The sequence below is a fragment of the Aptenodytes patagonicus genome, chromosome 2 (genome assembly GCF_965638725.1).
Source record: "Aptenodytes patagonicus chromosome 2, bAptPat1.pri.cur, whole genome shotgun sequence".
Taxonomy (NCBI): domain Eukaryota; kingdom Metazoa; phylum Chordata; class Aves; order Sphenisciformes; family Spheniscidae; genus Aptenodytes; species Aptenodytes patagonicus.
In genome coordinates, this window is record NC_134950.1 from 103,328,711 (window position 1) to 103,354,717 (window position 26,007).

The 26,007-nt window shown below is 41.1% G+C and overlaps 1 protein-coding gene across 1 annotated transcript in view; it reads left to right on the forward strand.

Moving 5' to 3' along the window:
• The window catches only part of CDKAL1 (CDKAL1 threonylcarbamoyladenosine tRNA methylthiotransferase), a 440,703-nt gene that overhangs the window by 128,051 nt on the left and 286,645 nt on the right, over positions 1–26,007 (forward strand). Inside the window, exons 6-7 of the mRNA XM_076330630.1 lie at positions 9,028–9,124; positions 23,846–23,894. Of these exons, the coding sequence (XP_076186745.1) occupies positions 9,028–9,124; positions 23,846–23,894 (146 nt within the window). The remainder of the gene's footprint in view (positions 1–9,027; positions 9,125–23,845; positions 23,895–26,007) is intronic.

The following is a 26,007-nucleotide window of genomic DNA, read 5'->3' on the forward strand; positions in this document are numbered from 1 at the left end:
TGGAGCGGGTCCAGAAGAGGGCCACGAAAATAATCAGAAGGATGGAACACCTCCCCTGTGAAGAAAGGCTTGGGAGAGTTGGGGTTATTCAGCCTGGAGAGGAGAAGGTTTTGGGGAGACCTTATTGCGGCTTTTCAATACTTAAAGGGGGCTTATAAGAAAGATGGGGACAAACTTTTTAGCAGGGCCTGTTTACAAGGGGTAATGGTTTTAAACTAAAAGAGGGTAGATTTAGACTAGATATAAGGAAGAAGTTTTTTACGCTGAGGGTGGTGAAGCAGTGGAACAGGTTGCCCAGAGCAGTGGTAGATGCCCCATCCCTGGAAATGTTCAAGGTCAGGTTGGATGGGGCTCTGAGCAACCTGATCTAGTTGACGATGTTGCTGCTCCTTGCAGGGGGGTTGGAGTAGGTGACCTTTAAAGGTCCCTTTCAACCGAAACTATTGATTCTATGATTGTAAGAAAACAGTGAAAGAGCTCAGGAACATAGCAGTGCATCCTATGAATAATGTGCTTAAAACCACAACTCACAAAAACTCAAGTTTGTAGAGCAGCAAAGGCATATACATTACCAGTTTATCTGAAGTAGTACGGTAGGAGCCTAAACAGTTGCGAAATATTGCAGAAATAAATTATTTCACAATGTTTTAGCAAATATCTTCTACAAACCATAAATGTCACCCTTGTTAGCTAGTGAAGGTTTGATGGTGTCTAACAAGTCCTGGCAGATTGTACTGTTCACTTGACTAGAGGTGGAGGGAGGTTTGAACTGGTGAGTGGGTGTGCTGGCACCTGGTCTGATACCCCCTTTGCAGATTGCCAGGTCCCAGGCTGTTTAACAGTCTAGGAGGACAAACACTGTTGCTAACAGAGAGGGATGTAGCAAAATCTATATGCCTTACTGTGTGTTTAATATCACTGATACTACCCATGGGGGAGTATCCCAAACTTCTAACTTGATGCACAGGAAACTCTTTTCCTGGGCTCCTTCATACTCGGTGGAGAGAAACTCTTTTGCAGAGTGAGCTGAAGCACCTTAGTTTTCCTTCCACTCAGAAATACTCTTTGGAAGAATGTTTCTCTTGACTAGAGAAGTAATTATTTTTCTCTCCCTGCATATCTTTAATTTACCTGCCATTCCTAGAAATAACTTCCCATGTAGTTAGTGTACTTTTTCCACTATAAAACCCACTGGTCAGGGAGAATATCTTGTTAGGTTTTTTGTACACTGAAGGAAAAAAAGAAAGTGATAGAAATAGGAACAAGTTTTGGAGTTAGCACCTAAATCACAGAGCTTTCTAGATGAAATTTCTTGAACTTGGTCTCTTCTTAAGGCACTAGCCTGTGCACTCCAAATAAAGTAAGAAAGTTTGATTCAAGTGTGGTTAGGGCCAAAAATACAATCCCCAAAGCCTCTGTCCCATTCCTGCTTCAAGAAATTCAAACCCATTCCTCTGCAGGTCAGCAAGCAGGTCTAGAATTGAGTTGTGGGAAAAGCTTACTCAAGAGTGCTTATCATTTTGATGGAAGGGTTTTAATTTGAATAGCAGTAGCCCAAAAGCTATGGCATCTGATCAGGAGTTTATGTCCTGGTTAAGAATACAGTGTCAGGAGCAGGGCAAACTCCTCCTGGTTTGAAATTTTGTACTGAATTTCTAGTATTTTCTGTTGTATGGCAAGGTCCCTCAATCTTTTAAATAAACAGGAAAAAAAAACCCTTGACTTCTTAGCAATAATGAGAAAAAAAATTAAAATATATATACTTTTTAGCAAACAAGTAAAAATCTGTTCACCACCAGCCAAGATGATTTTTTTTTTGAGCAACAGATTGTCATTAATTACACTTTCCTTTTTAAAACAATTTTTTTGTTGTAGGGCCGATAACTTTCAATTATGGGTTTTGCAGATTTGCTTTAAAGTTATGGTATATTGATTTTTCAACTGATATTCTTAATCATGTGGAGGGGACAGCAGCTGGCCTGTAACCATTCTTGGCTAGCCTGCCCAAAGGCCATCCTGGTAGATCTCTGTTCTTGGGGAAAGAACTTCCCCTTTGATGTTGGTCAATTGAGCCTTGCTTGGGGCTACAAAAACTACCAGAGGTGAGTAAATACGATGTAAATTTCCTTTACATCGGATTAAATTTTGCAGAATTTCAGCGAAAGGCTTACTGCTCACTTCCACTACTTAATGGTGCTTTGTACTTGACCTGAAGGCAGATGGTGTTATTTATTAAATCATGTGGAAATTGCAAGTATTAAATGCCTGGATATCCCTTCACAGCTCATAGTACCAACTAACAGAGGAGAGGTGTCTGTCATATCTTAAAACTGTAGTGATGGATCAGCAGAAAAGTCTACCTTCTTACTACACTCACACATTTCCAAGGTGAGATTTGGGATTTATTCCTTCATCCCATCCTCCTCCTGAAAACATCCTGGTCTGATTTTTTCAATTTGATAAAATCTTTGTACTGTTACTTCAAAAGCCTTTGCAGGAAGACAAGACCATCATCACCACTAAGATACTGTATTTGTTTGAGTAATGACCGCCCAAGAGTAACTGTTGCATCTTTAATTGCTGCCTACATTTTACAGAAAACTTGAGTAAAACTCAGGCACAGATCTGACTGGATCTAGAGTTTAAAATGGGATTGCTTTTTGCCGACAAACCTGCAGTCACTTCACTTGCATGCCAAGTAGCTGGATGAAAACAAGTTTCCATTCAAACCAAGATATTAAAGCTAATGCAATAAGCTGTGTTGGGAAAATTCCCCATAGTTTGGAAGCAGCTGAGAACCCATTGTTTTGGAGTGTGATGGATGCAAGTGTCTGCCATAAAAGCCTGGATGGATCTGTTGTACTTGTGAAAAGCAGAAGTTTGAGTAGTGCATTCAAATGCGTTTTTTCTAAGAGTGGGAAAGATGCAAGAAGTGTAACACCTGTTCATGCAGATACTGTGAATATCTGAATGTAGATAAAATACGCTTTTTCTTCCTTGGGTATGTCCTCTCAGAAACTTAGGGAATAATTTGATATGTAGCATGCGAGTCTTGGGGTTATTCTCAGAGCTGACATTTCACCTCCTATGAAAAGCTCTGTTGGAGGAGGATACTTTTATGCTTTTATTTATTTTTGCTTGGAGCACATCTTTACAACCTCAGTTTGGAGTCTGATGGAGCAAGCATTTATGTCTGTTCGAAGTATTTTCAGAACAGACATGCTTGCTTTCGTCAAGAGGAGAACGTGCAACTTATTTTTCCCCTGGAGTATTTACATGTTACCTGATGTTTTTTGCCAAAGGAGACAAGTTAGAGGATGCAGCATGGTAACTAGAGGGCTGCTTTACTAGAGATTGGTCCTCAAAGAGCAATTTAGTAAACTCCAGTAATTAGCATAAGCATTCTCAAATGAACTTTACATCTTCACATGCCTCACAAGGAAAATATGGTAGTTCTTTGGGGGCTGTGGAAGCGTACAAGGAAGCTGACAGGCCTAAGTAGACTCGAGTGGTTCTTCTCTAATTAATAATGTTGACAAGCTTTCCTCATGTTTTCCACACACCTTTGACTATGGGGCTGTCCCTAACCTTGAAAGCACAGCATGTATAAGCGTTTCTTACACCCTTTTTGCTTTTTATTCACCCATGCTGCTTAACATATTGCGACCTCAAAGGTTTCATGAGACTTGTCAAGCTCACCGTAGATGAAAGAAGGAATTCCCACGTCCTTCTCTTTTTCTGTTTCCCTTGACCTCTGTTTTGGCTCTACTGCAGCCCTTCTCCCGTGAGCTAACTTAGTGGAATAAAATGGTAAAAAAACCCCAAACTCAACATAATAGGTTTCTCTGTGTCAGTGAGTTAAATGCGGCCCTGGAAGGGTCCAGTGAGCTGCAGAGCTTGGAGCAGAGGAGGAGTGCTACCAGATGGCCAGAAATGAAAAAGAGGAGGGGTTGGAGTTGGAGAAAGGTAGGAGCAGCAATAGCAGACAGGGAGGATGGGAAGCAAGCCTTTGGGTAGTTATGAGGCATTAGATTGGCTCAAAGCCTGTAAAGCCACAGTTTAAGTTACCATTTGTAATTTTTCAAACAGAAAATAGCTGTGTGATTTTATGGATTTTCAGGAATGTGTTCCAGATGCTATACAGGCACCATCTTTTCATTCCAGGGATGTTGTGCTCTCTTTAAAACTTGTGGCTTCCTGCTGATTAATTCAGCAGATGAGACAGTTGGAAGATCTTTCACACGTTTGAATCTTTAGCCAAATAGCATTTCTTTTTCCCCAGAGACATCACAACATCATTTCTACAGCCTGGGAAGTAGTATCTCCCCAATTTTACTTTTTATAACCTTTGGCAGACTGATCTCATCATATACCCAGCTCATACTGTGTTCGGCTAGAGCTGCCTTAGCAGAACTTTTTCATGCATGCTAACATTTCTTTGGGCATTTCTAGACACAAACCTCCCGTTGATTTATGGCTTCACACCTTTCTAAAATACCTGATAAGGGGTGTTGTGGATTTTGTGTAATAGAAGGCCATGAGAATGGCATGAATAGACTCCACTGGTGCATTGCACAATTCGATTTAACTATACACATCTTAATGTGAAAGTCGCCAGGTTTGTGCTGATACAACAGTGGGAAGGGGAGTACTGTGTTTGGTGGAAATAGCTCATTGATGTAAAAACTTACTTGAGAGTATGGTCAGTTGTCATCTGCCTAGTAGGATTCGGGTTGAAATACTTCCATTTTCATTTCAGATAACAAAGATACTTCTTGTACTTTAGCATAAGAAATAGTTCCTCTTACTATTTTATGAACATTTCCCAACTACTATCAATGCAAAACTTAACAAGCTCATTGTAAAGCACTTTTCTCCCTAATTTATTGCTTTTGCTGAAAATTCCGCTCTTGCTTCTTCTCTTACTTGTATTTGACTGTTACTTAGTCCTTCTGCTGCAGGCAGCCTTCTGCTCATCATTTAAACGTTTCTTCATTATTTAATTCCACCAACAATGGGTTTTGGAGGAAAAATTTTGGGGTTTGTAGCTATAATACGTGGTTTCACATGTCTGATACTAGAGCAACACTTCACAAATTGCATGTTTCATGCTGACCAGTCTGTAGTTTGCCAGCTTTGCTCCCTGCAGAATAGGCTGCTTTTGATTTCAGATGCCTGCCATGCCTTCCTGTGCAGCTGGGATACCTTGGTGAGTAGTAATGGTGGCTCTTTGAAAGCTGAGAGTCATTCACTTAAGAGTTCACAGCTTATAAAGGTCCAGTGGGCAGCTCTGCTTATGGAAAGGGAAGGGAGCAGGTGAGCAGTGATGATCTGGCTTCTCTTGTCTCTCTCTAGCAAAGAGCAAGTTAGCAATTACTTTCGATGTCACAGATTGTCTTCCATTGAACTTAGCCCATCTTCTCTGCTTTCACTTTTTTCTTTCTTTTCTTTTTTATTGCTTTCCTTAGATTTGAACCTCAGGAAAAGGTCCCTAACTTTTTTCCTGGGGTGATTCCACCTGAGTAGCTGCGTGAGTCATGAAAAAGTGGTACAGCTTCCTGCACTGGCTGCCACGGTATCCAGCAGTGTTGCTATACACACAGTGCTGATGTAGCAAACACTTACAAGGGGCTTTTTTGGGGGGTGCGTTTCTTTATCTTTGTTGCGTTACTGACCAAATTTTTCTTGGAGCTCAAAAAAAAAGAAGTAGAGGAACCATGCAACAACATGTTACATAAAATTGTGAGCAGAATATTCCAGTTTGGGCAGGTTTCTAACAGCATAAGTAGAAGTGCACATAAGCAAGGCAGAAGTTTCTCCCCATCCTAGTCACATTCTCAAATTTGCTTTGTAAAAAGCAGAATACATGGAATATATTTCATTAAGTCTGATAGTACAATTATAGTTGCAATGGCTGTATCTATGCAATGGAGTTGCAATGGAGTATAATCTATGATCTCACTACAGGTCTTGTATGAGTCCTCTACTGCATGCAGTACTTTTTTTCATGCCCCTGTTGTTTCTCACTTGTTTTTTGTTCCCCACCCATTACTTAGGAAGTAGCTCGAATAATTCCTTTCTTTAAAAAAGAATTGCTCTAATTAAATTTCTATTCAGATGTATATCTTGCAAGTAGTTTTTAGAAAAGAGTGTATTTCTAGAAAATGTCTTCTGAGTCAATTAAACTGAAAGTTCAAGGTAAGGTTCATGTAATTGAAAAATATAAAGGGTGTCTAAAAGGGAAGATGTATTTATTCATGCCACCTACTAGATTCCATGAGGTATTATTCTCATTACTATTCATGTTTTTGAAGGCTAAAGGCTTTTCTAATACAGTTGCCGTGCTAACTAGATTTCTGAAGAATAATTTTTTGTAGGCTTTTGTTAATATGAGGAGGGCTCATTAAACAATATTAAAAGGGAGTGACAATATAGTACTGGAATGCATATTTTGAGAAGTGGTTTCTTGAAAATGAGGCAAAAAATTTTCATAATTTCCTTACAATGGTTTTTCATTTATGGTGGGTTTCATGGACTGTACAGTGTATTATGGATGTAATGAAAATTGACTATGATTGAAAATTTAGTTCTGACATTTCCACTTAATTGCATTTTGAAGCAAAAAAATCTCAGTGTACAAAATTCTTTATTATATAGAGATCTGTACAACTTTAAAAAAGTTAAATGAAGGCAATGCTTATTATGAAGAATATTCAGTTTAACTTTTTTCCCCCTAGCTCCAGTTATAGTCCCAGAAGATATGGCAAAATGTTAAAGCTGTGAAATAACATTAAAATGCCATTTAATGTGTCAAGGGAAACTTTGTTTGGTTTTTTTTTTTTTCTTCCCAGATAAAAAGACTTGAATAAAAGCTTTTTCTTCTGTAGCGCTCACAGATTTTCAAGTAGATGGAGACGGCTGTTGCTTGCAGCAGATTATACCAGATGCGGAGTTGCCTAGGGATGTGTGCTTTGTTTGCTGGAGACAGGTCTTATTGTCTTGCCTTGAGGCATTAGGTTGAGTCTGTTAGACTACATAAGTAGTGATTTTTATCCTTTGAGTTAGTGGAGTGTCACATGGTGCTATGTGACATTTTTAGGTGATGCATGAAGTAGGACTTTTTTTTACTTGGATATGTAGAAGTAGGTGACCTCTATTGAAGTTTTGCAAAACCCTTAAATATTTACTGCTGAAAGAGAAGAGGGATTGCAGGTTTTGGAGACATGTTGCTAGGTTCCCTGCCTAAGAAATATACTAAATTAACATTTCATCATAGTTCTTTATCCACAGAAATACTATCAAGGAAGAGATGAAAGGATTTGCATTTATATTATACACCTTAGCATGCAAGTAGAGGACCAATGAGGCTCTGTATGATGAATGTCTGAAGATTTCCTGAAAGTCCCACTAAAACAAAATTGAATATCTTACAGAGATTTGCTGCATGTATATTAGATATGAGATAATAGGTGTAATACATTTTCCTGTTATTTCACACTTGTCTGTGTATAGGATATTTAATTTTTTTCCTTCAAAATAGCTCGTTCTAGTGCAGCAGCCAGCACAAGGTATTTGGCAAGATGGCCTGTGATCTCCTTTAATATTACAATTTATGTGTCCTTGTGAGATTTCATTTGAGCTATAATTTGTAAATAAATTTGTCCATATTATGAGTATGAAGCGAAAACTGAGTAGTGGAACTGTGTGTGGTACCAGTCTGGTTTTTTTTCTTTGTTAAATTTGCATTTGCTGGAGATCTCCAGATACTCAGTGTAGCATCCTTGCGCTTGTTGAACATCACTTTCTCTAGTGCATTCAGCTTGGAGGCGGCTCAAGCAAGCTGAAGAATATAAAATTGTCTTAAGCAATTGTGTATTTTGGATAAGATAATTTTTCTGAAAAATGTTATGACATGTCTTAGCCTGTTCCAACGTAACAGTAAACACTTCATGAATCCGTATATTGCTGGGGAAAATACAGATTTACAAGGTTCCAGTTTCACAACCTCCTGGCAGACTTCTGTCATACAGCATGCAACTGTGAAAGATAGTTCTTAGAGCAACCCATAATATGTCAGACCTAGCAAATCTGCTAAAATTATTCAGTGCTTCTCCTCTTTACTGTTTTGCACATTATAATGCAGTAGTCGTGTTGGGTTAATGTGTTAATGGATGATCTTCAAAGTTTAATGAACATAAGCAGGTTTTGCATCTCACTGTTTTGTATGCAGCCGATAGTTTTGTTCAGGGCTTCCTGTAGTTTCAAGATTCAGTGATGGCTTGATATTCAGTGTTGAATTCAAAGTGAGTCAAAATATTACTAATGAAATGAGCAGTGTTAACCATTTAATCTTAGTGTTTTGGTTTCGTACTTGGTGCTAAGGTAGCATCAAAGCTAAGGAATTATGTAAGTTAATATCCAGACAAATGTTTCTCTGCCAAAGGGAAGCAGTTAAAGCTTGAAAATGCTCAATATGATTTTAAGTAAACATTTCGTTAAACATTTTTAAGTAAATGTACATTTAAAAGTAAATAAACATTTTTAAGTAAACATCAGAAGACTGATGTAGCTGGTAATTTCTGACTGGTACTACATAAATGCTTATGTTTTGAGCTAGCGGTTCTTATCTGCATAGGCTGTCCCTTGCATTCTGTGTAACATTTCTTCAATTGCGCTTAATATCTCTGTCCCACCTTTCTTGACCAGGTTCTCTGCTACCATTGTGGTAAATAAAGGTTAACTGAACTTGATTAGGACTTTCAAGGTTGTACTTTTATCCAAGATACACAGTGGTAATGGTCTCTGTAGATAGAGCCACGTGTGCTGTAGCCTGATGCTTCATATGGCATTCTTTTGGTGTGTTGGTTTGTTTGGTTTCTGAAGTTCAAATGTGTACAAATTGCTTCTCATTTGGGAATGTTTTCATTGTGGTTGCTTCCCCGTGTCACATGCACAACATGATTACTTGGAAGTTGAAAATAATCAATTTTGAAAATATTAACACACTCTCTGTCTGTCCTTCTTTAGGAAAGCCCAAGAAGGGAAGAAGAAAGTGGTTCTAGCAGGCTGTGTGCCACAAGCCCAACCTCGTCAGGACTACCTGAAAGGCTTGAGTATTATAGGGGTATGTATCTTTATCAGTTAGAAACCAAAGGTTTTCATACGTGGTCAATGGTCAATAGGTCAATGTCAATATATAGACTTTGTTGCCGTTCTCTTGGAAAAAGCAGCAGAGAAGCTTGGTCCCCCCATTAGTCATCTTGCATTACACAGCACTTAAGCCTTCTTTCATCCAGGGTGATTTGGTTTGGTTGTGGCATGAGGGGAGGAGGAAAGGGATGCTGTTGGTGCAACTGAGTTCCAGTGCCCTTTGTAGCCTGAAAATATCCAGGCTTCATCCAGGATGATGAAGATATCCATTACCATGTTCTTTAAAATATTACAGTTTATTTGCTTTAAGACAAAGAAATACACCCTTTGTTAAACTCAGTGGAAGAAGTGTAAAAGACTAGAGCATATAAATTACACTGACACAGCTGAGGGTTTGGTGGTTCTTTTTTCACTTCATGCTATTAAGCAGAATGGCAAATAGCAATGAGTATTTTGTTTAAATCTGAGGCAGTCTGAAGAGTTAAATCCACTGGTGACTGAGTTGTTAAACAGTTACCAAGCTTTACCTTGAAAAGGTAACTAGAGAGCTGCTGACTTCATTCAGTTAGTAAAGTGTCTTCAGTGTCCTTTGGGATGAAGTGCCACTGTATAATTGAATCACCTTTGTAAAATAGTCACGAAAATCCAGGAGTCAAAGCACAAGCTAACAAAGATTCTTCATTATTCAAGCCTTTAGATTAAAACTGGATGAATTTGTAAAAGGCATGTTTGAGTTGAAGCACTGTCATTGGATTCAGTGTGTGAGAATTACAGTGAAGCTGTCGTGTATTATGTTAAGTCAGAGCAGATGACTGCAGCATCATTTCTGCGTTAAAAATGTAAAGAGGTCAACATGTTTCCACTTCAGTATCATGAATTCAGGTTGAAACTAAGATTTTATAGGAACAACAACAACAAAAATGTTCCAAAGCTTTCACTTTCATTAGAAGATCATACAAGGTGCAGTTGTTCAAAGTAATTTAGAATTAAAATAATAGTTTGTTTGGAATTAGGAAGAAGATGGCTTCGTTAACTGATTTATTGGAATTCTTTTTAAAGATGGACTTTGTGCTATTTGAATTTTTAATTAATTACTGCTGTCACTCAAAATGTTTTATCTCCCAATTTTTTCCCCAGCTGCCACTCTCAGCTACGTTAATGCCTATAAATTAACTCAGTGCCCAGAAGTTATATTTAGGGGCTGTAAAATGTCACACTATTCTGTATAGATAATACTGTATTGCTAGTTACAGTTTAAAGGAAGAAACACACTTTCCATTCCACTCTGCAGTCTTACTTTACACAAATATATGCAAGAGAACGATCTAAGACTCCAACTAATTAAGTACAACTTACTCCATGTAGCAGGATGGGAAAAACAAAAAATAAATGGTGAATGGATTTCCTCTTGGCTCAGAGGCAACATAGTTATGTGATCTGTAATTGGTCGTTATAGTGAATATAATGATATCGACACATATGAAGACAGAGGGAAAAAAAAATGAGTCACTGTCCTTTGACCAAGACTGTAATTTGATGATTCAGTTTTGATGAATTTAACTTAGGAAACTTGCAGGACCTGAAGTTTGATTTTTATTTTTTTTTATCATTTTTTTCTTTCCTTTTTTTTTTAAACTTTCCTTTTTAGCTAACATAATTTCTGGAAATTAGCCTCTTCATCTTCATTGTGGTACCTACAACCAGTGTTTAGTGAAAAATATTTGTAGTTTTGTATTTATTACAGAAAGATTTCCGTTAGGAGTTGAATTAGGCTGTTAAAACAGTGTTCCCAAGTACTTTTGAATTGGACCTGAAAATACTGAAATGTGATCTTTGCAATAAGGACACTGTCTTCTAACTGTCATTGCTGTGGTAAAATTTACTGTGCTTTAAGTAATAGATGCTTCAGCTCAGAAAGGTCTTAAACTTTAGGCATAACTATTAACAGAAGCAAAGCTAAGAGTAGATATTGTCCATGTTTTCAGTTTGTATATTTAAGATTTGATTTTCGTTTTACAAAGAGTGTGTGTGAGGGGGTGACTATTTAAAGGATAAGAGTTGTTATCTTACTGTTGCAAAATATTTTTGAAAGACAGTTTTGACAGAATTGAGAAATAGAAAATGTTCTGTTGGCAGTAGGATATTGATTCTGCTTTAAAATTTTAAGCATTAAGAGTACAGTTTTGGAAGTCTTGGTTTACCACCAGGTTGGTCTCATCTTCAACTTGGCTGAGAGATATAGTTGATTTATTGTTGCTTATGTAAGCTCTGCTATTTTTTTTGTTTTTAAAGAACAGTGTCGTCTGCGGTTATTTACCAGCGCTTAGAACTCCCTTGGGGCGGCTTTCTGAAGGCAGAGTGTGTCAGAGGGCTCCTCTGCTCATCTTGTTATGACGGAGGAGGAAGTTGCGATGTAACTACCAGAGAAATTCTGGTAACTCGGGGCTTGTTTTGATCTGCACTTGAGAAATACAGGACTGAACTTCCACAGTTCTTTAGTTATTACTTGATTTGGACAGAAGGGAAGGAAGGGCAACTTCATATCCCTGTTATCATTTGTGATGTTCCTGTGCTTTTGTGTTCCTTTAAAGTCATTGTCACTTTTAAAAATAATGCGGGTTGGGGTGTTGCCATAGGCTGTATATAAGGCAAACCATAACATAACATGGCAAGGTAAAGGAGCTGTTTTCAGGAAGGGTGAAGCTCTAGGTAGTAATAAACCTGCCAAGTGTGAAGTGTACACGAAACACATAACAATACATTACATAGGTTCACAGCCATTTACACCCAAGTGGTTTCCAAAGCTTACTGCTTTATGTTTGGAGTAGTGTATCTACTTCAAACTCAAGTGCACATATGGTATTGCAAAGAGAAATCAACTCTCATAGTTAGAGTTGTCCCTCGCTTTTCATTGCTAAAAGTTGCTAAAAAGAAGGATATGTGACTTTGTCTATACTCATTGTTTTGAGGGGATTATAGGGGAAAGGAAGGGAGGGACAAGGGGGAATGAAACATTTACCAGACAGGTTATGTTCTGGAACTCATGAATGGCTGCAGGTAATTGTAGTGTTTCCTCACTTCCCGAGTTGCATACAAGGGCACGCAAAACCCTTGTTCCCAGTGATAAGTTGAACCATTGGGATGCGATGAGATGTTTTGTTTCTCTGACACTTGTCTGGAGTTTTAAGGTATTTGGTGTCCAAATGATGCTACGTGTTGGAACCCCTGACCAGTTTGCTAAGGGTTCATAGGTCTTAAGATGCTTCACAAGCCCCGTGTATCTGTACTTTGAAATCATCAGACTTACTGGACATACTGAAAGCATGGGGCCTAATGCACATACGTATCCCGTTAAAGGCATACAGTAGTTCCACAGATGAGTGAATCTCCTCACTTCCTGAATGAGAATGTCAACGCCAATTCTCCTTCCTTCCCCATCTTTCCCAATGTAACATCTAGCATCAAAGACCAGTTGTCTGTTGTCTTCTGCCGTACACCCATTTCCCAAGGAAAGAATTTCAGCCCATTCTTTTGTCTGCACAAAATATATCCGGTGTTGCCAAGGCTGTAATCCCCCCTCTGCTGCTATGCTCTGAGTCAGAAAGTGCAGGTCCTGTGCATGGTAGAGTTACTGCAGGCTCTTTGGCCAGAGTTGAGCCTGAAGCCACTGCTTTAAGGAGAAACATATAGCCATGCAAACTTCTCTGCAGGGGCTCCCTGCATTCCCCTGACCTCCAAATAACCCTTTTCTGTGGCTGTTTTACTCTGTAAGACAAGCTGTAGGCAATTTTTTTTTTTAACATCCAGTTTGAAACTGTGTAGTGTGATTAGTGGAAGTGCTGAACGCTCCCAGTAGCAGCACATATCACTAGGAGCACTGCTATAAAATAGATGGTTTGGTATAAGAAATGCTAAGTACATCTATTATTGGTGTACGCTTTTAAATTTAATGTGCCTCAGTTCTCCATTTGTAAAACTCCTCAGGGAGCAGAGCTTTAACAGTGCCATTGTGAAAGAAAATCAGTGTAATCTTACCAAGATGCCAGATGCCTGTACATCCCTACCACTGTGGTCCTAAATGAGAATGATATATTGTATGATATTTTTGATGTTCAGGTCATAAAAGTTTCAGTTGCAAAACAGAGATAATGATACTTCCCTACCTTGCAGTGTTTGTAAGGTCAGACTGCATTAAAGATTGCAAGTCTCTCTGTTTGCTGCCCTTAAACTGGAGCCTTACATAAATGCAAATATTCAGTGTGTACTTCATGAAAGACAAATTTGATGGAATTTTGTTTTGAATGATTAGAATTAGCAGAACTTCTCGGAAAGCATGCTGAAAGCCTGGGAACAGGTGCACACTGTTCTTCTGTAACTTATGGCCAAGAATGGTTTCATGCAAAATTCAAGCTCAGTCAGTACCTCTCAGCTGGTCGACTTTGGCCTTTGAATTGTCATGCTGATACTCAGGTATGATGCTTGAACCTGGAAAGTCAGGAAAGAATTGCAGTTAAGCACCTGCTTTTAAACTGAAAATTGGATGTGCAAATAGAAACTATTCATTTCCACAGCAGTTATATACTGTCCTATGAATCAAAAGGTGTAGGAATTACTTTAGATAAGAATTACACTTAAGCTGCATCAGTGTTCAGCAGTAAAAATCAGTTGTTTACATGCTTTTCTGGGGTAGTCTCCTTCCCTTGAAAGTTTGTGTAGAGCCTGCTCTCAGAATACCTTCTTAAACCAGAATATTGCCCATTACTATGGTCAGTGTTGTCAGCAAAGGTTTTAAACACAGATGTTTAAACACTCTGAAGCCAAAGTGTCTAGTCACATGCCCTTTGAACTTATGTATTAAGGCCTGGATTTATGCTGCCTAAGTGCTGTAATTTGAGAGTCTGTTTTGCTCAGCTCCCTTTATGGTCAGTGAAGATAATTATCTCTAAGATAATTTAGATATTTAGAAGATCTGAAGTGACTTCTGAAGCCGTGTGTTTCCCTTTTACTGGCTTTAGAGAGGGGATAGGCTGAGTAGTTTTTTAACATCCAACGTATGACAGAGCTGCCTAAACAAGGTGAGATGAAACTGAGAGTTGGTGAGCTGGAGTTAAAATCTTTAGAATTACAAATAGCGGGTTGTAATTACTTAAGATTATTTTATCTCTGTAGTAACTGATTTGTTTCTTACCTATGTGAATGACAATCGAAGTTGTGTAGGGTTTTCCCTAGATGAGAAAAAAAGATTGTTTTCCTTCAAGTAGTTGTGTTATATATATGTGTGCTCACTCCCAGGGTGTTCGTAAGCAGCTGAGTGCTGACAGTGTTTGCTTCAGCAGCAGCCTCACGCTGTGCAAGCAAGCTGCTGCCCCTTCCTATGTTGTGGGTACCCTGTCCTCAGTTTCTCTCAACCATTGGCTAAGTTTTTTTTTTGTTTGCAGGATTTTTTCAATAAACATTTATAGTCTTCAATATTTCTGGTCTTTATCCCTCCTTCACTGGCTTCACAATCTTTTTTTGATAGTCGCTTTCTGATACTTGATGTGCTTACACATTGCTTGTGTTACCTCCGAGAAATTTCTCTCTCTGGGAAACTCACTGTGCCAGGGGAAGGGCAGTTGAGGGAGGCTCTGGGAGTAATTTCTTGAGAGTTGTCACTGTCATGTCAACATCAGAGAAGCTTTAACCTTCAGACCTTCTGTGGTGGAAAGACATTTCCTTCCATGCTGAAAGGAAGCAGGCTGTGGTGAGCAACAGCATTTGCTTTGGAGGAAAATCCCTGAGAAGGCTGGTTGTGATGAGGACCTAGCTGCCATTTTTAACCAGCGTCGGTAACTCTGTCAGTAGCTGTGAGAGCTGAGACTTATCAGAGGGTGAAACCACAACTTCTTGGCTGAAAGATAGTCACTGATGGCAAGTGTCAGAGATCTCATGCTTTGTCTCTGGTCGTTTTTATTTGCTGCTGATTCTACCAGTTCCCCGGGAGAAACAACAGTTGTCAGCCAGGTGATCACAGAATCATAGAATCATTAAGGTTGGAAAAGACCTCTAAGATCGAGTCCAACCATCGACCCAACACCACCAACAACTAAACCATGTCCTTAAGTGCCACATCTACTCATCTTTTAAATACCTCCAGGGATGGGGACTCAACCACCTCCCTGGGCAGCCTGGTCCAATGTTTAACCACTCTTTCAGTAAAGAAATTTTTCCTCATGTCCAATCTAAACCTCCCCTGGCGCAACTTGAGGCCATTTCCTCTTGTCCTATCGCTAGTTACTTGGGAGAAGAGACCGACACCCCCCTCGCTACAACCTCCTTTCAGGTAGTTGTAGAGCACAATAAGGTCTCCCCTCAGCCTCCTTTTCCCCAGACTAAACAGTCCCAGTTCCCTCAGCCGCTCCTCATCAGACTTGTTCTCCAGACCCCTCACCAGCCTCGTTGCCCTTCTCTGGACATGCTCCAGCACCTCAATGTCTTTCTTGTAGTGAGGGGCCCAAAACTGAACACAGTATTCGAGGTGCGGCCTCACCAGTGCCGAGTACAGGGGCACGATCACATCCCTGCTCCTGCTGGCCACACTAGTTCTGATACAGGCCAGGATGCCATTGGCCTTCTTGGCCACCTGGGCACACTGCTGGCTCATGTTCAGCTGGCTGTCAACCAGCACCCCCAGGTCCTTTTCCGCCAGGCAGCTTTCCAGCCACTCTTCCCCAAGCCTGTAGCGCTGCATGGGGTTGTTGTGGCCAAAGTTCAGGACCCGGCACTTGGCCTTGTTGAGTCTCATACAGTTGGCCTCGGCCCATCAATCCAGCCTGTCCAGGTCCCTCTGCAGAGCCTTCCTACCCTCGAGCAGATCAACACTCCCGCCCAACTTGGTGTCATCTGCAAACTTACTGAGGGTGCACTCGATCCCCTCATCCAGATCATCGATAAAGATACTGAACAAGACTGGCCCCAAAACTGAGCCCTGGGGAACACCGCTCGTGACTGGCCACCAACTGGATTGAACTCCATTCACCACCACTCTCTGGGCCTGGCCGTCCAGCCAGTTTTTGACCCAGCGCAGAGTACACCTGTCTAAGCCGTGAGCCGCCAGCTTCTCTAGGAGAATGCTGTGGGAGGTGGTGTCAAAGGCCTTACTGAAGTCCAGGTAGACCACATCCACAGCCTTTCCCTCATCCACTAGGCGGGTCACCTGGTCATAGAAGGAGATCAGGTTGGTCAAGCAGGACCTGCCTTTCATGAACCCGTGCTGGCTGGGCCTGATGCCCTGGTTGTCTCGCTCATGCCTTGTGAGCACCCTCAAGATGAACCGCTCCATCATCTTCCCCGGCACCGAGGTCAGGCTGACAGGCCTGTAGTTCCCCGGATCCTCCTTCCGGCCCTTCTTGTACATGGGCGTCACATTGGCAAGCCTCCAGTCGTCCGGGACCTCGCCTGTTAACCAGGACTGCTGATAAGTGATGGGGAGTGGCTTGGCGAGCTCCTCTGCCAGCTCCCTCAGCACTCTTGGGTGGATCCCATCCAGCCCTATAGACTTGTGAGCATCCAGGTGGCGTAGCAGGTCATTGACTGCTTCCTCTTGGATTACGGGGGGTTCATCCTGCTCGCCATCCCTGTCTTCCAGCTCAGGGGGCCGAGTACCCTGTGGATAACTGGTCTTACTATTAAAGACTGAGGCAAAGAAGGCATTGAGTACCTCAGCCTTTTCCTCATCCTCGGTGACAATGTTGCCCCCCGCATCCAATAAAGGATGGAGATTCTCCTTGGCTCTCTTTTTGTCATTAATATATTTGTAAAAACTTTTTTTGTTGTCTTTAACGACAGCGGCCAGATTGCGTTCTAGCTGGGCTTTTGCCTTTCTCATTTCTTCTCTGCACGACCTAACAAGATCCCTGTACTCTTCTTGAGTCGCCTGCCCCTTCTTCCACAGTGGTAAACTCTCCTTTTTTTTCCTGAGTCCCAGCAAGAGCTCCCTGTTCAGCCAGGCCAGTTGTCTTCCTCGCCCGTTCTTCTTACGGTGTATGGGGACAGCCTGCTCCTGCGCCTTTAAGACTTCCTTCTTGAAGATCGTCCAGCCTTCCTGGACCCCTTTGCCCTTCAGGACCGTCTCCCAAGGCACTCTCTCAACCAGTGTCCTGAAGAGGCCAAAGTCCGCCCTCAGAAGTCCATGGTTGTGGTTTTGCTGCCCCCCCTCCTTACTTCACCAAGAATGGAGAATTCTACCATTTCATGGTCACTAAGCCCAAGACGGCCTCCGACCACCACATCTCCCACCAGTCCTTCTCTGTTAGTAAACAGCAGGTCGAGCGAGGCACCTCCCCTGGTAGGCTCACTTACCAGCTGTGTCAGGAAGTTGTCTTCCACATACTCCAGGAACCTCCTAGACTGTTTCCTCTCTGCCGTGTTGTATTTCCAGCAGATGCCTGGGAAGTTGAAGTCCCCCACGAGAACAAGGGCTAACGATTGAGAGACTTCTGCCAGCCGCTTGTAGAACGTTTCATCCGCCCCTTCATCCTGGTTGGGTGGTCTATAACAGACTCCCAGCAGGATATCTGCCTCGTTGGCCTTCCCCCTCATCCTTACCTATAAACACTCGACTGTATCATCATCACAATCGTTGAGCTCTAGACAATCGAAACACTCCCTGACATACAGAGCCACCCCACCGCCTCTCCTTCCTCGCCTGTCCCTTCTGAAGAGTTTATAGCCATCCACCGCAGCACTCCAATCGTGAGAGTCACCCCACCATGTTTCTGTGATGGCGACTAAGTCATATCTCTCCCGCTGCAAAATGGCTTCCAGCTCCTCCTGTTTGCCGCCCATGCTGCGTGCATTGGTGTAGATGCACTTGAGCTGGGCTATCAATTTCACCCCCGGCATCGGCATGCCACCCCTAGGCTCATCTCTAGTGAGCCTGGTTTTATCCCCTTCCCCCTTCGAACCTAGTTTAAAGCCCTCTCAATGACCCCCGCCAATTCATGAGCAGTGATCCTTTTCCCCCTGTGACATAGCTGGACTCCATCTGCCGCCAGCAGGCCCGGTGCCATGTAAACCTCCCCGTGATCAAAAAAGCCAAAGTTCCACCGATGGCACCAGCCCCTGAGCCACGTGTTGATCAGGTGTGTTTTCCTGCTCCTTTCAGTATCCTTCCCTGCCACTGTAGGGATAGAGGAAAACACTACCTGTGCTCCTGATCCTTCAACCAGTCGCCCCAGTGCCCTGAAGTCCCTTTTGATCGCTTCAGGACTTCTCTCTGCAACCTCATCACTGCCAGCCTGTATAACTGACAGCGGGTAGTAGTCGGAAGGCCGTACCAGACCAGGGAGTTTCCTAGTGATGTCTCTGACCCAGGCCCCAGGGAGGCAGCAGACTTCCCTGTGGGATGGGTCCGGTCGGCATATCGGGCCCTCTGTTCCCCTCAGAAGGGAATCACCTATGACAGTTACCCTCCTTTTTTTGTGGGATGTGGATCCCTTGTGACCACTTTCAGGAAATGGCCTGTCAAATGTAGGAATTATTCTGCGATCTGATGATGTGGAGACAACAAAGAGTGTGATGGATTCTACTCTCACATGTGTTGATGTATCACTGCACTGAGAATCAAAAGATAATTTGAGGGAAACTACTGATTTGAATGTCAAGATGCTTCCCAACTCCTACAGTGACTTTTTAATTTTTTTTTTTTTTAATTACCTGGTAGACACTCTCTTCTGAGATAGAGAAAGTTCAAGTGACAATATAAGGAGATATTTTCTGAAGGAATTGAAACGCTCACTTTGTAGGATTTAATCCTCTTCAAATTGGACCAGAATAGCCATTATCTAACAGGCAGTGGCATAACTCCAGAAAGCACAAGCACTGCGACAGTTGGCAAAGGGCAGTGTGCCTCTGGTGTAAATATGCTTCCTGCAGCTGACACCATCTGAAATTATCTCTGGGCTGTATTAAGAGGAGAGAAAACAAATACCTTTTATCACATAGACTGCCAGGATGCCTTACGTATTCCCACCTTTTTTGCAGTACATAGTTGGGCCAGATGGTTCCTCAGGTTCTTCAGTGGTGCAGCTTGAACCAAACAGCCTTTCTGTGGTGCCTTAGATGCCCGTGTAGCGGACGCCATTAAAAGGCAGTCTGTGTCCTCCAGAAAATACTGGATGTTCATGAATTGCTTGTTTTCACAACCACCCTCTATTTTCTTATCACAGCTGCAGCCACAGAGAGAAGCACGCAGAGGCTTCATTCTCAGAAAAGACCATTAAGACATTGGATATCCTCACTAAAAAGAGCTAACTGTTTGGTTTATGAAGTTTAGCACTTTTTACCTGGCTTTGGTTGTAAGGGACATCTGAAGACCATCTGTCATGTTTTGTGTTGGCCCTATCGCTTCAGAAAGAGATTGGTCCAAATATCTTTACCCGCAAAATGCTTCTGTCCATATTTCAGTGGATGCATTAAACGGAAAGTATATTTATTTCACTGTAAATCTTCTACAAGGTTGTTGTGGTTTAACCCCAGCCAGCAACTAAGCACCACACAGCTGCTCGCTCACTCCCCCTGGTGGGATGGGGGAGAGAATTGGAAGGGTAAAAGACAAAACTCGTGGGTTGAGATAAAGACAGTTTAATAGGTAAAGCAAAAGCCACGCACGCAAGCAAAGCAAAACAAGGAATTCATTCAGTACTTCCCATCGGCAGGTGGGTGTTCAGCCATCTCCAGGAAAGCAGGGCTCCATCACACGTAACGGTGACTTGGGAAGACAAAACACCATCACTCTGAACATCCCCCCCTTTCTTCTTCTTCCCCCAGATTTATGTGCTGAGCATGATGTCATATGGGTATGGAATATCCCTTTGGTGAGTTGGGGTCAGCTGTCCCAGCTGTGTCCCCTCCCAGCTTCTTGTGCACCCCCAGCCTACTCGCTGGTGGGGTGGGGTGAAAAGCAGAAAAGGCCTCGACTTTGTGTCAGCACTGCTCAGTGATAACGAAAACATCCCTGTATTACCAACACTGTTTTCAGCACAAATCCAAAACGCAGCCCCATACAAGCTACTATGGAGAAAATTAACTCTATCCCAGCCAAAACCAGCACAGAGGTTTTGTCTTCCCAGATGACAATGCAGGGTCTTTGCAGAGGTCTTGCTGCTTCCCTGAAGAGAATGTCAGCAAGTTTCTCTTACTTTCATGACAGGTTCATGGATGCACTTTTCTAGACAGCTTTCTTTGGTCTGAGGCTCACTGACTTCTATAGAGTACAAATTCTCAGGGTAAATGTGCAACCTCTCACTTAACTGCCCGTTAAAAGTATTCAGAGTTTATAGGAGCTCTTTTAGAGGTTACGTTTTTTCCCAGGGTCCATCTCCTGCAAGACAGTTTCAGGATGTTAATACTGGTTCTGAGACAACTTGGGTCATGTCTGAGAGCTTGGAAGAATTTGCGTGACCATCCTCAACATGCATGTCTGTCTGCACTCACAGATCACCTAGTGTGAGACTGCAGACATAGCACATTACTAGCATGTCTTTGGGCTGTGTACACCTATTGGTCATCTGTTGAATGTGATTGTGAGAGTACAAAGGGAACTGGGTGACTTTCTCTGACAAGTGGCCCATGCGTGCATTTCTGTACTTCTCTTGCTAATTACTGGTGCTTAGTTGGAGAGCTCAGGGCTTCTGTCTCTCAGTGGAGTGTTGGGGTGTCCTGGGAGGCGCATGGTTTGAAATGTGACTGGCTCACATTTGCGTGTTCAGGAGTGACCTGCAGCTTCAGCCCCAGCATGGATTGCCTCATGTCTTCCTTGTGTGTATAAGGGCTGGATACATACTATTGTTGAGCTGTACTTATGCCTAGCTCTCATCCCACCAGGAAGGCTCAAAGATTTATCCTGGTCTTTGTTTCAACTCAGGCTTCATGCTTTGATACAACTCTCTTCTTTTTCGTTGCTTGTTGACCAGCTAGCTTCCTGTCAAGTATGGTGCAGAAACTACATCCAGCAGTCATGTACCCGCTGTCAGTCCTGAAGGTTTGGTTTATGGAGACTCATTGCAAAGAAACGTTGAGGAATGGTGTCTTTTCCCTTCATACACCGCTAAGAACTCTTAAGTCTCTGTGTTCCATGGGCTTCCCGATGCCTGTTGGAGACATTATTGGGTTTCTGCTCAAGAAGGTTTACGGATGCCTTTGATACCACTTCAGAACAGAATTATCCGTAAGGTTAGTGAGATGTGGGGAAAGGAATCCTGCAGGCCTCTGTATACCCAAGAAAATTTCATTACCATGACTTTGTGATTTTTTTTCCTTTTTCTTTTTTCCCTTTTTTCCAAACAAGAATCCTGTAAACCCTTCCCTCGTCTCACTCCAGATTCACCTCAGTTTTACTAAAATACTTTTATCTTTATAAAGATTGGAAGCATTCCATATTTTTTTTCTTGAGCACTTGGAGCTTTAGCCAAGTGATTTCCAATAATTCCAAATGAAAAATACTTAATGTGGGAAATCACACATAAGGCAGAATAAACATCCGTTTCTAGTCACAGATCTCATTATCTCTCAGACCTATAATTTTAGTTATTTATGTGAACCGTCGTCTTGACAGACATATTCAGAATAATTTAATTTATACAATAAAATGAAAATACAATATACTGGTTGGTTTTTTTCTGTATCTTTATTTAACAGGGGGTTTGGAGCTACGCAAAAATTCCTCAGAAAGTAATCATGGGTGGTTCAGGTTATGAACCAACTGGGTTTCTTTTGTTTTAAAATGATTATGAACTTAAACAGTTCGGTATTGAGATGTAGCAATAATATTTTAGGCAATGTATTTGGCACAGACTGTGTTCTCTGTATTTATAGTTGTAAATATGTATGCTTCTGTTTTCAAGTTGCATTTTTTTATTTATTTTTAAGAAATTAAGTAGAAAGTCTATATGTAAGTATCTTAGGTCATAATTTTTTAACTTATATCTAAAAGGGATATGTACACAAGTATGTAAATACACATGTTCCACACCAATGCTTACATGTGCTTTCTTTACGAGTAGATTGCTAAATATTGACATGTCTATAATATCAATGCTTGTAATCCGGAAAAGGATTTATATATCTTTTTTATAAGGTTATTAAAATGCCAATATTAGTGATACTTTAACTTAATTTCTAGAATTCATAACTAATATGCTGTGTTCAGAAACCTGAAGTGGCAGAAATTTATGTGTAGAAAAGGCTGTATTTCAAAAGGTTTAAAAAAAAAAAAAAGTAAAAGGAAAAAAAAAAAGTAGTTTTACATGGTCTTGATCCAACACCCAGACAAGAAAAGGAACAGACTCCCACTGACTTTAGTTGGGAACTCTAGATCAGAAACCAACTACAGATGAGTTAATTTTTTTTTTTTTTTTTTTAGCTGCTATTAGACAGATTGGAAAATGAATGTGAAATAGAGATGATTGTGCAGACGTGTTTACAGGAAATTACAGACTTGGTGGTTTAAGGGCACAGAGACTTAATGGCTTTGATGCAAGGGATCCAACTTCCAGGCTCCTTGTTGCAGCCCAGGTTCTGCTCTTGAAGCCTCTGCAACGTGTGCTTTTCTGCTTGCTTTTGAAACAAACTGGAAAAGAAACTCCAAGGAAATGACTGCAAAATCATACTAAATCTATTTCATATAGCGTACAGCTTAGAGAAGCAGTGTTTTAAAAGGAATATTGTGGAAAAATTATAAACTCATTTAAAGGTGCAAAGTAGGGCTTTCTGTATTTGGCTTTCCTGCAATATATGTAAACATATATGTGCATATGTAGTAGACATGACATAGAATATGCAGTTTGGATGAAAGTTGGAGGAAGAATCTCAACTTTAAGAATTTTTGAGTGTTTAATTTTGCAGTGTTAATGCTGATTCCTTCTACTTAATATACCAAAATCTCTGTAGTGTATTGGCCATTAAGTTTAAATAAAGAATATTCTATCTAATAAGAAATAATTTAATGGTTTATCACATTATGGGTGGATTTTGGCAAATGTAACACTAAAACCTAAATTTGTTGTCCTTGTTGGAGATGCTATGTCATGGTCATTAAATGTTATTCTGTCTTTTGAAAAGCATCGGGGCTTTTCCTTCCATTTCCAAACACTGCCTGCAGTAAGTCCAGGACAACGTCTTGTTCCCCTAAACTTAACCATGGTATGTTTAATTTCTTCCCATGTTCCAGTGTCTTTCTCCTGCAATACTTCCTTAATTTTCTCCCCTGTAATCTGCCCTCAGAATATCCTCAGCTTCTTATGTTCTCTACCATCTACTATTTTGGCGTTGAGACTGGGGAGAGGGAGCACTTAGGGGCTGTTTGAGCTGCCCAGGTGCCGACTGCCTGGGTGACCACTGCCTTTCACAGACCATGAACAGCAGTTAAGGCCTGAACTCTTTTCTAGGGTCCCTCTTTTCTAGCCATTTCGTGATTTTAGCCAAACTTACAGGAACTTGCTATTTTTGAGGGCAAAATTTGGTTTAAGTTAGGTGGTGAGTTTTAAAGTTACTTTTGGCAGATGAACCAAGATTCACAGGAAAAAAATGGCTAAAAACATAGCCGCAAACTCTTTACTCCCCCTTAATCCAGAACAACACACTTTTGAAAGAAGAGTATATATAAAATATGTCCAGTTGTTGACTACTTAGATATTGACCTTCTGACTTTTTTTAGGTTCAGCAGATAGATCGTGTAGTAGAAGTTGTGGAGGAAACTATTAAAGGTAAGCATCACACTTGAAATAATTGCAGCTAGCCTGAAAGATGTAAGCATTAGCTAGCAGAAGTGCTGCTGTTATGGTCTTCATCAACCTAATGCTTGCTTTCTCCTCTAGCTAAATGTTTGGGCAGTGTGATACTTTGCCGTGTACGCTTTGTGTAAGTGGTAATTTCAGAGAACTTTTCTGGCAGGAGCTCTGTGGCCTGTTAGATTCATAGGTAAACGATCCTGGGAAGACTTCAAGAAATTATTTAAGTTGCATCAATGTAGGTGGGTGTAGAGTATTGTTTAAAGTTTCTGTGCTATCTTAATTCAGTGCTGTATCTCTGCTTTCTTATGTTTAGTCCTCTCGTGTTTTCTTCTTTTCAGATGTTCTGGCTCACTTCCTTGAGCTTTCCTCAGCAGGACAGATAAATTATCTGCTGGTTTAATGTTCTTTTGTAACTGTGTTCCTTGCTCTCTCTGGCTGTGTTCGTGTGTGTGTACATGCAGTACTTAGCACTGAAGGGGGGAAAAGACAGTATTGTTTCTGCAGCCTGACTAGTAAACACTTGCTATTAAATAAACATATTTGTCTGGGTCTTTCTGGGTTACCTAAGTTTGTCTCCATTACTTATCAGGCCATAAAAATTACTGTTCCATGAAGCTTTAAATTACAAGGTTTAGTTTAATTGACTGTACTTTCAATATAAACAAGTGTCTGGTCCACAAGACATTGACTCTAACTTTAATGCTGGAGTATGATGTTTTTGAAATACAGCATGAAAGTGTAGAAACAGTGCAAAATTTTAAAAGAAAAAAAAAAGCTTCTATCAGGGAATTGTGTAGTGTGGAATAAAGCTTCTAGAGTTTGTGGTTTGAAGGCCTTAAGGTTTCATACTGCTTTGATTGCTTTCAGAACTGAAACGTGTACTCTTACATACTCCCAACCAAAACTTTTCCCAGTTTGTCCTTACCTTATGGCATTTATTTTTGGGGGGTACAACCTACTGTACTATACAAAGAAGAAACATATTCAACATATTCATATTTGTTATTAAATTAGCCAAACTGTTTTCCCAGAAGCATCATGACATTGTGTTGGAGATGGGGATGCTTCATGATTTTTACAACAGCACAGTATTTCAGATCCCTATCTGATTTTCCTGAATTTTATTTATTCTTAAGGGAGTAAGATGATAACCTGGGTCAGCATGCCCTCCCTTTGCAAAAATGGGCTTTGTAATATTTATACTGACTCCAGACATTACTGCTTTTTCAATACCATAGTTACTCAGGTTATTGTGACTGAATATTGTATGACTAGAAAGAAGACAAACAGTCTAGTAGCAATTGTTAAAATCATGCTTTTCATTGAACTGATTTTAAGATTGTATTTTACATATTGATATAATTCTGGAAAATAATGTTCATAGACGTGTTAAGGAACATTTAAACTAAAAAGTGTGAATTTTGGGAAAGATTTTGTTTCTTTCTAGCTTACTGTAAGTGATTTGAATAAAAAGGAGTAAGTGGGCTGCTGAATTCCGTATATAGTGCCAGTTCCTTTGGAGATTTCTCAAATGGTAGTGGAACACAGGATTTCTGAAGTTTTATTGGAAAAAATGAATAAGAATGGCTCCCCAGTGCAAGAGAGACATGGACATAATGGAGAGAATCCAACGAAGGGTCATGAAGATGGTTAAGAGACTAGAGACTGGAGCATCTCTCCTCATAGAGCTCGGACTGTTCAGCCTGGAGAAGAGAAGGCTCAAGTGGGGGGATCTCATCAACGTATATAAATACCTGAAGGGAGGGTGCAAAGAGGACGGAGCCAGGCTGTTCTCAGTGGTGCCCAGTGACAGGACCAGAGGCAACGGGCACAAACTGGAACACAGGAGGTTCCCTCTGAACGTCAGGAAACACTTTTTCACTGTGAGGGTGACTGGCACTGGCACAGGTTGCCCAGGGAGGTTGTGGAGTCTCCATCCCTGGATGTATTAAAAAACTATCTGGACGTGGTCCTGGGCAACTGGCTCTAAGTGGCTCTGCTTGATCAAGGGGGTTGGACCAGATGACCTCCAGAAGTCCCTTCCAACCATAACTCTTCTCTGAAAATAGAATTTCAATTGGAAAGA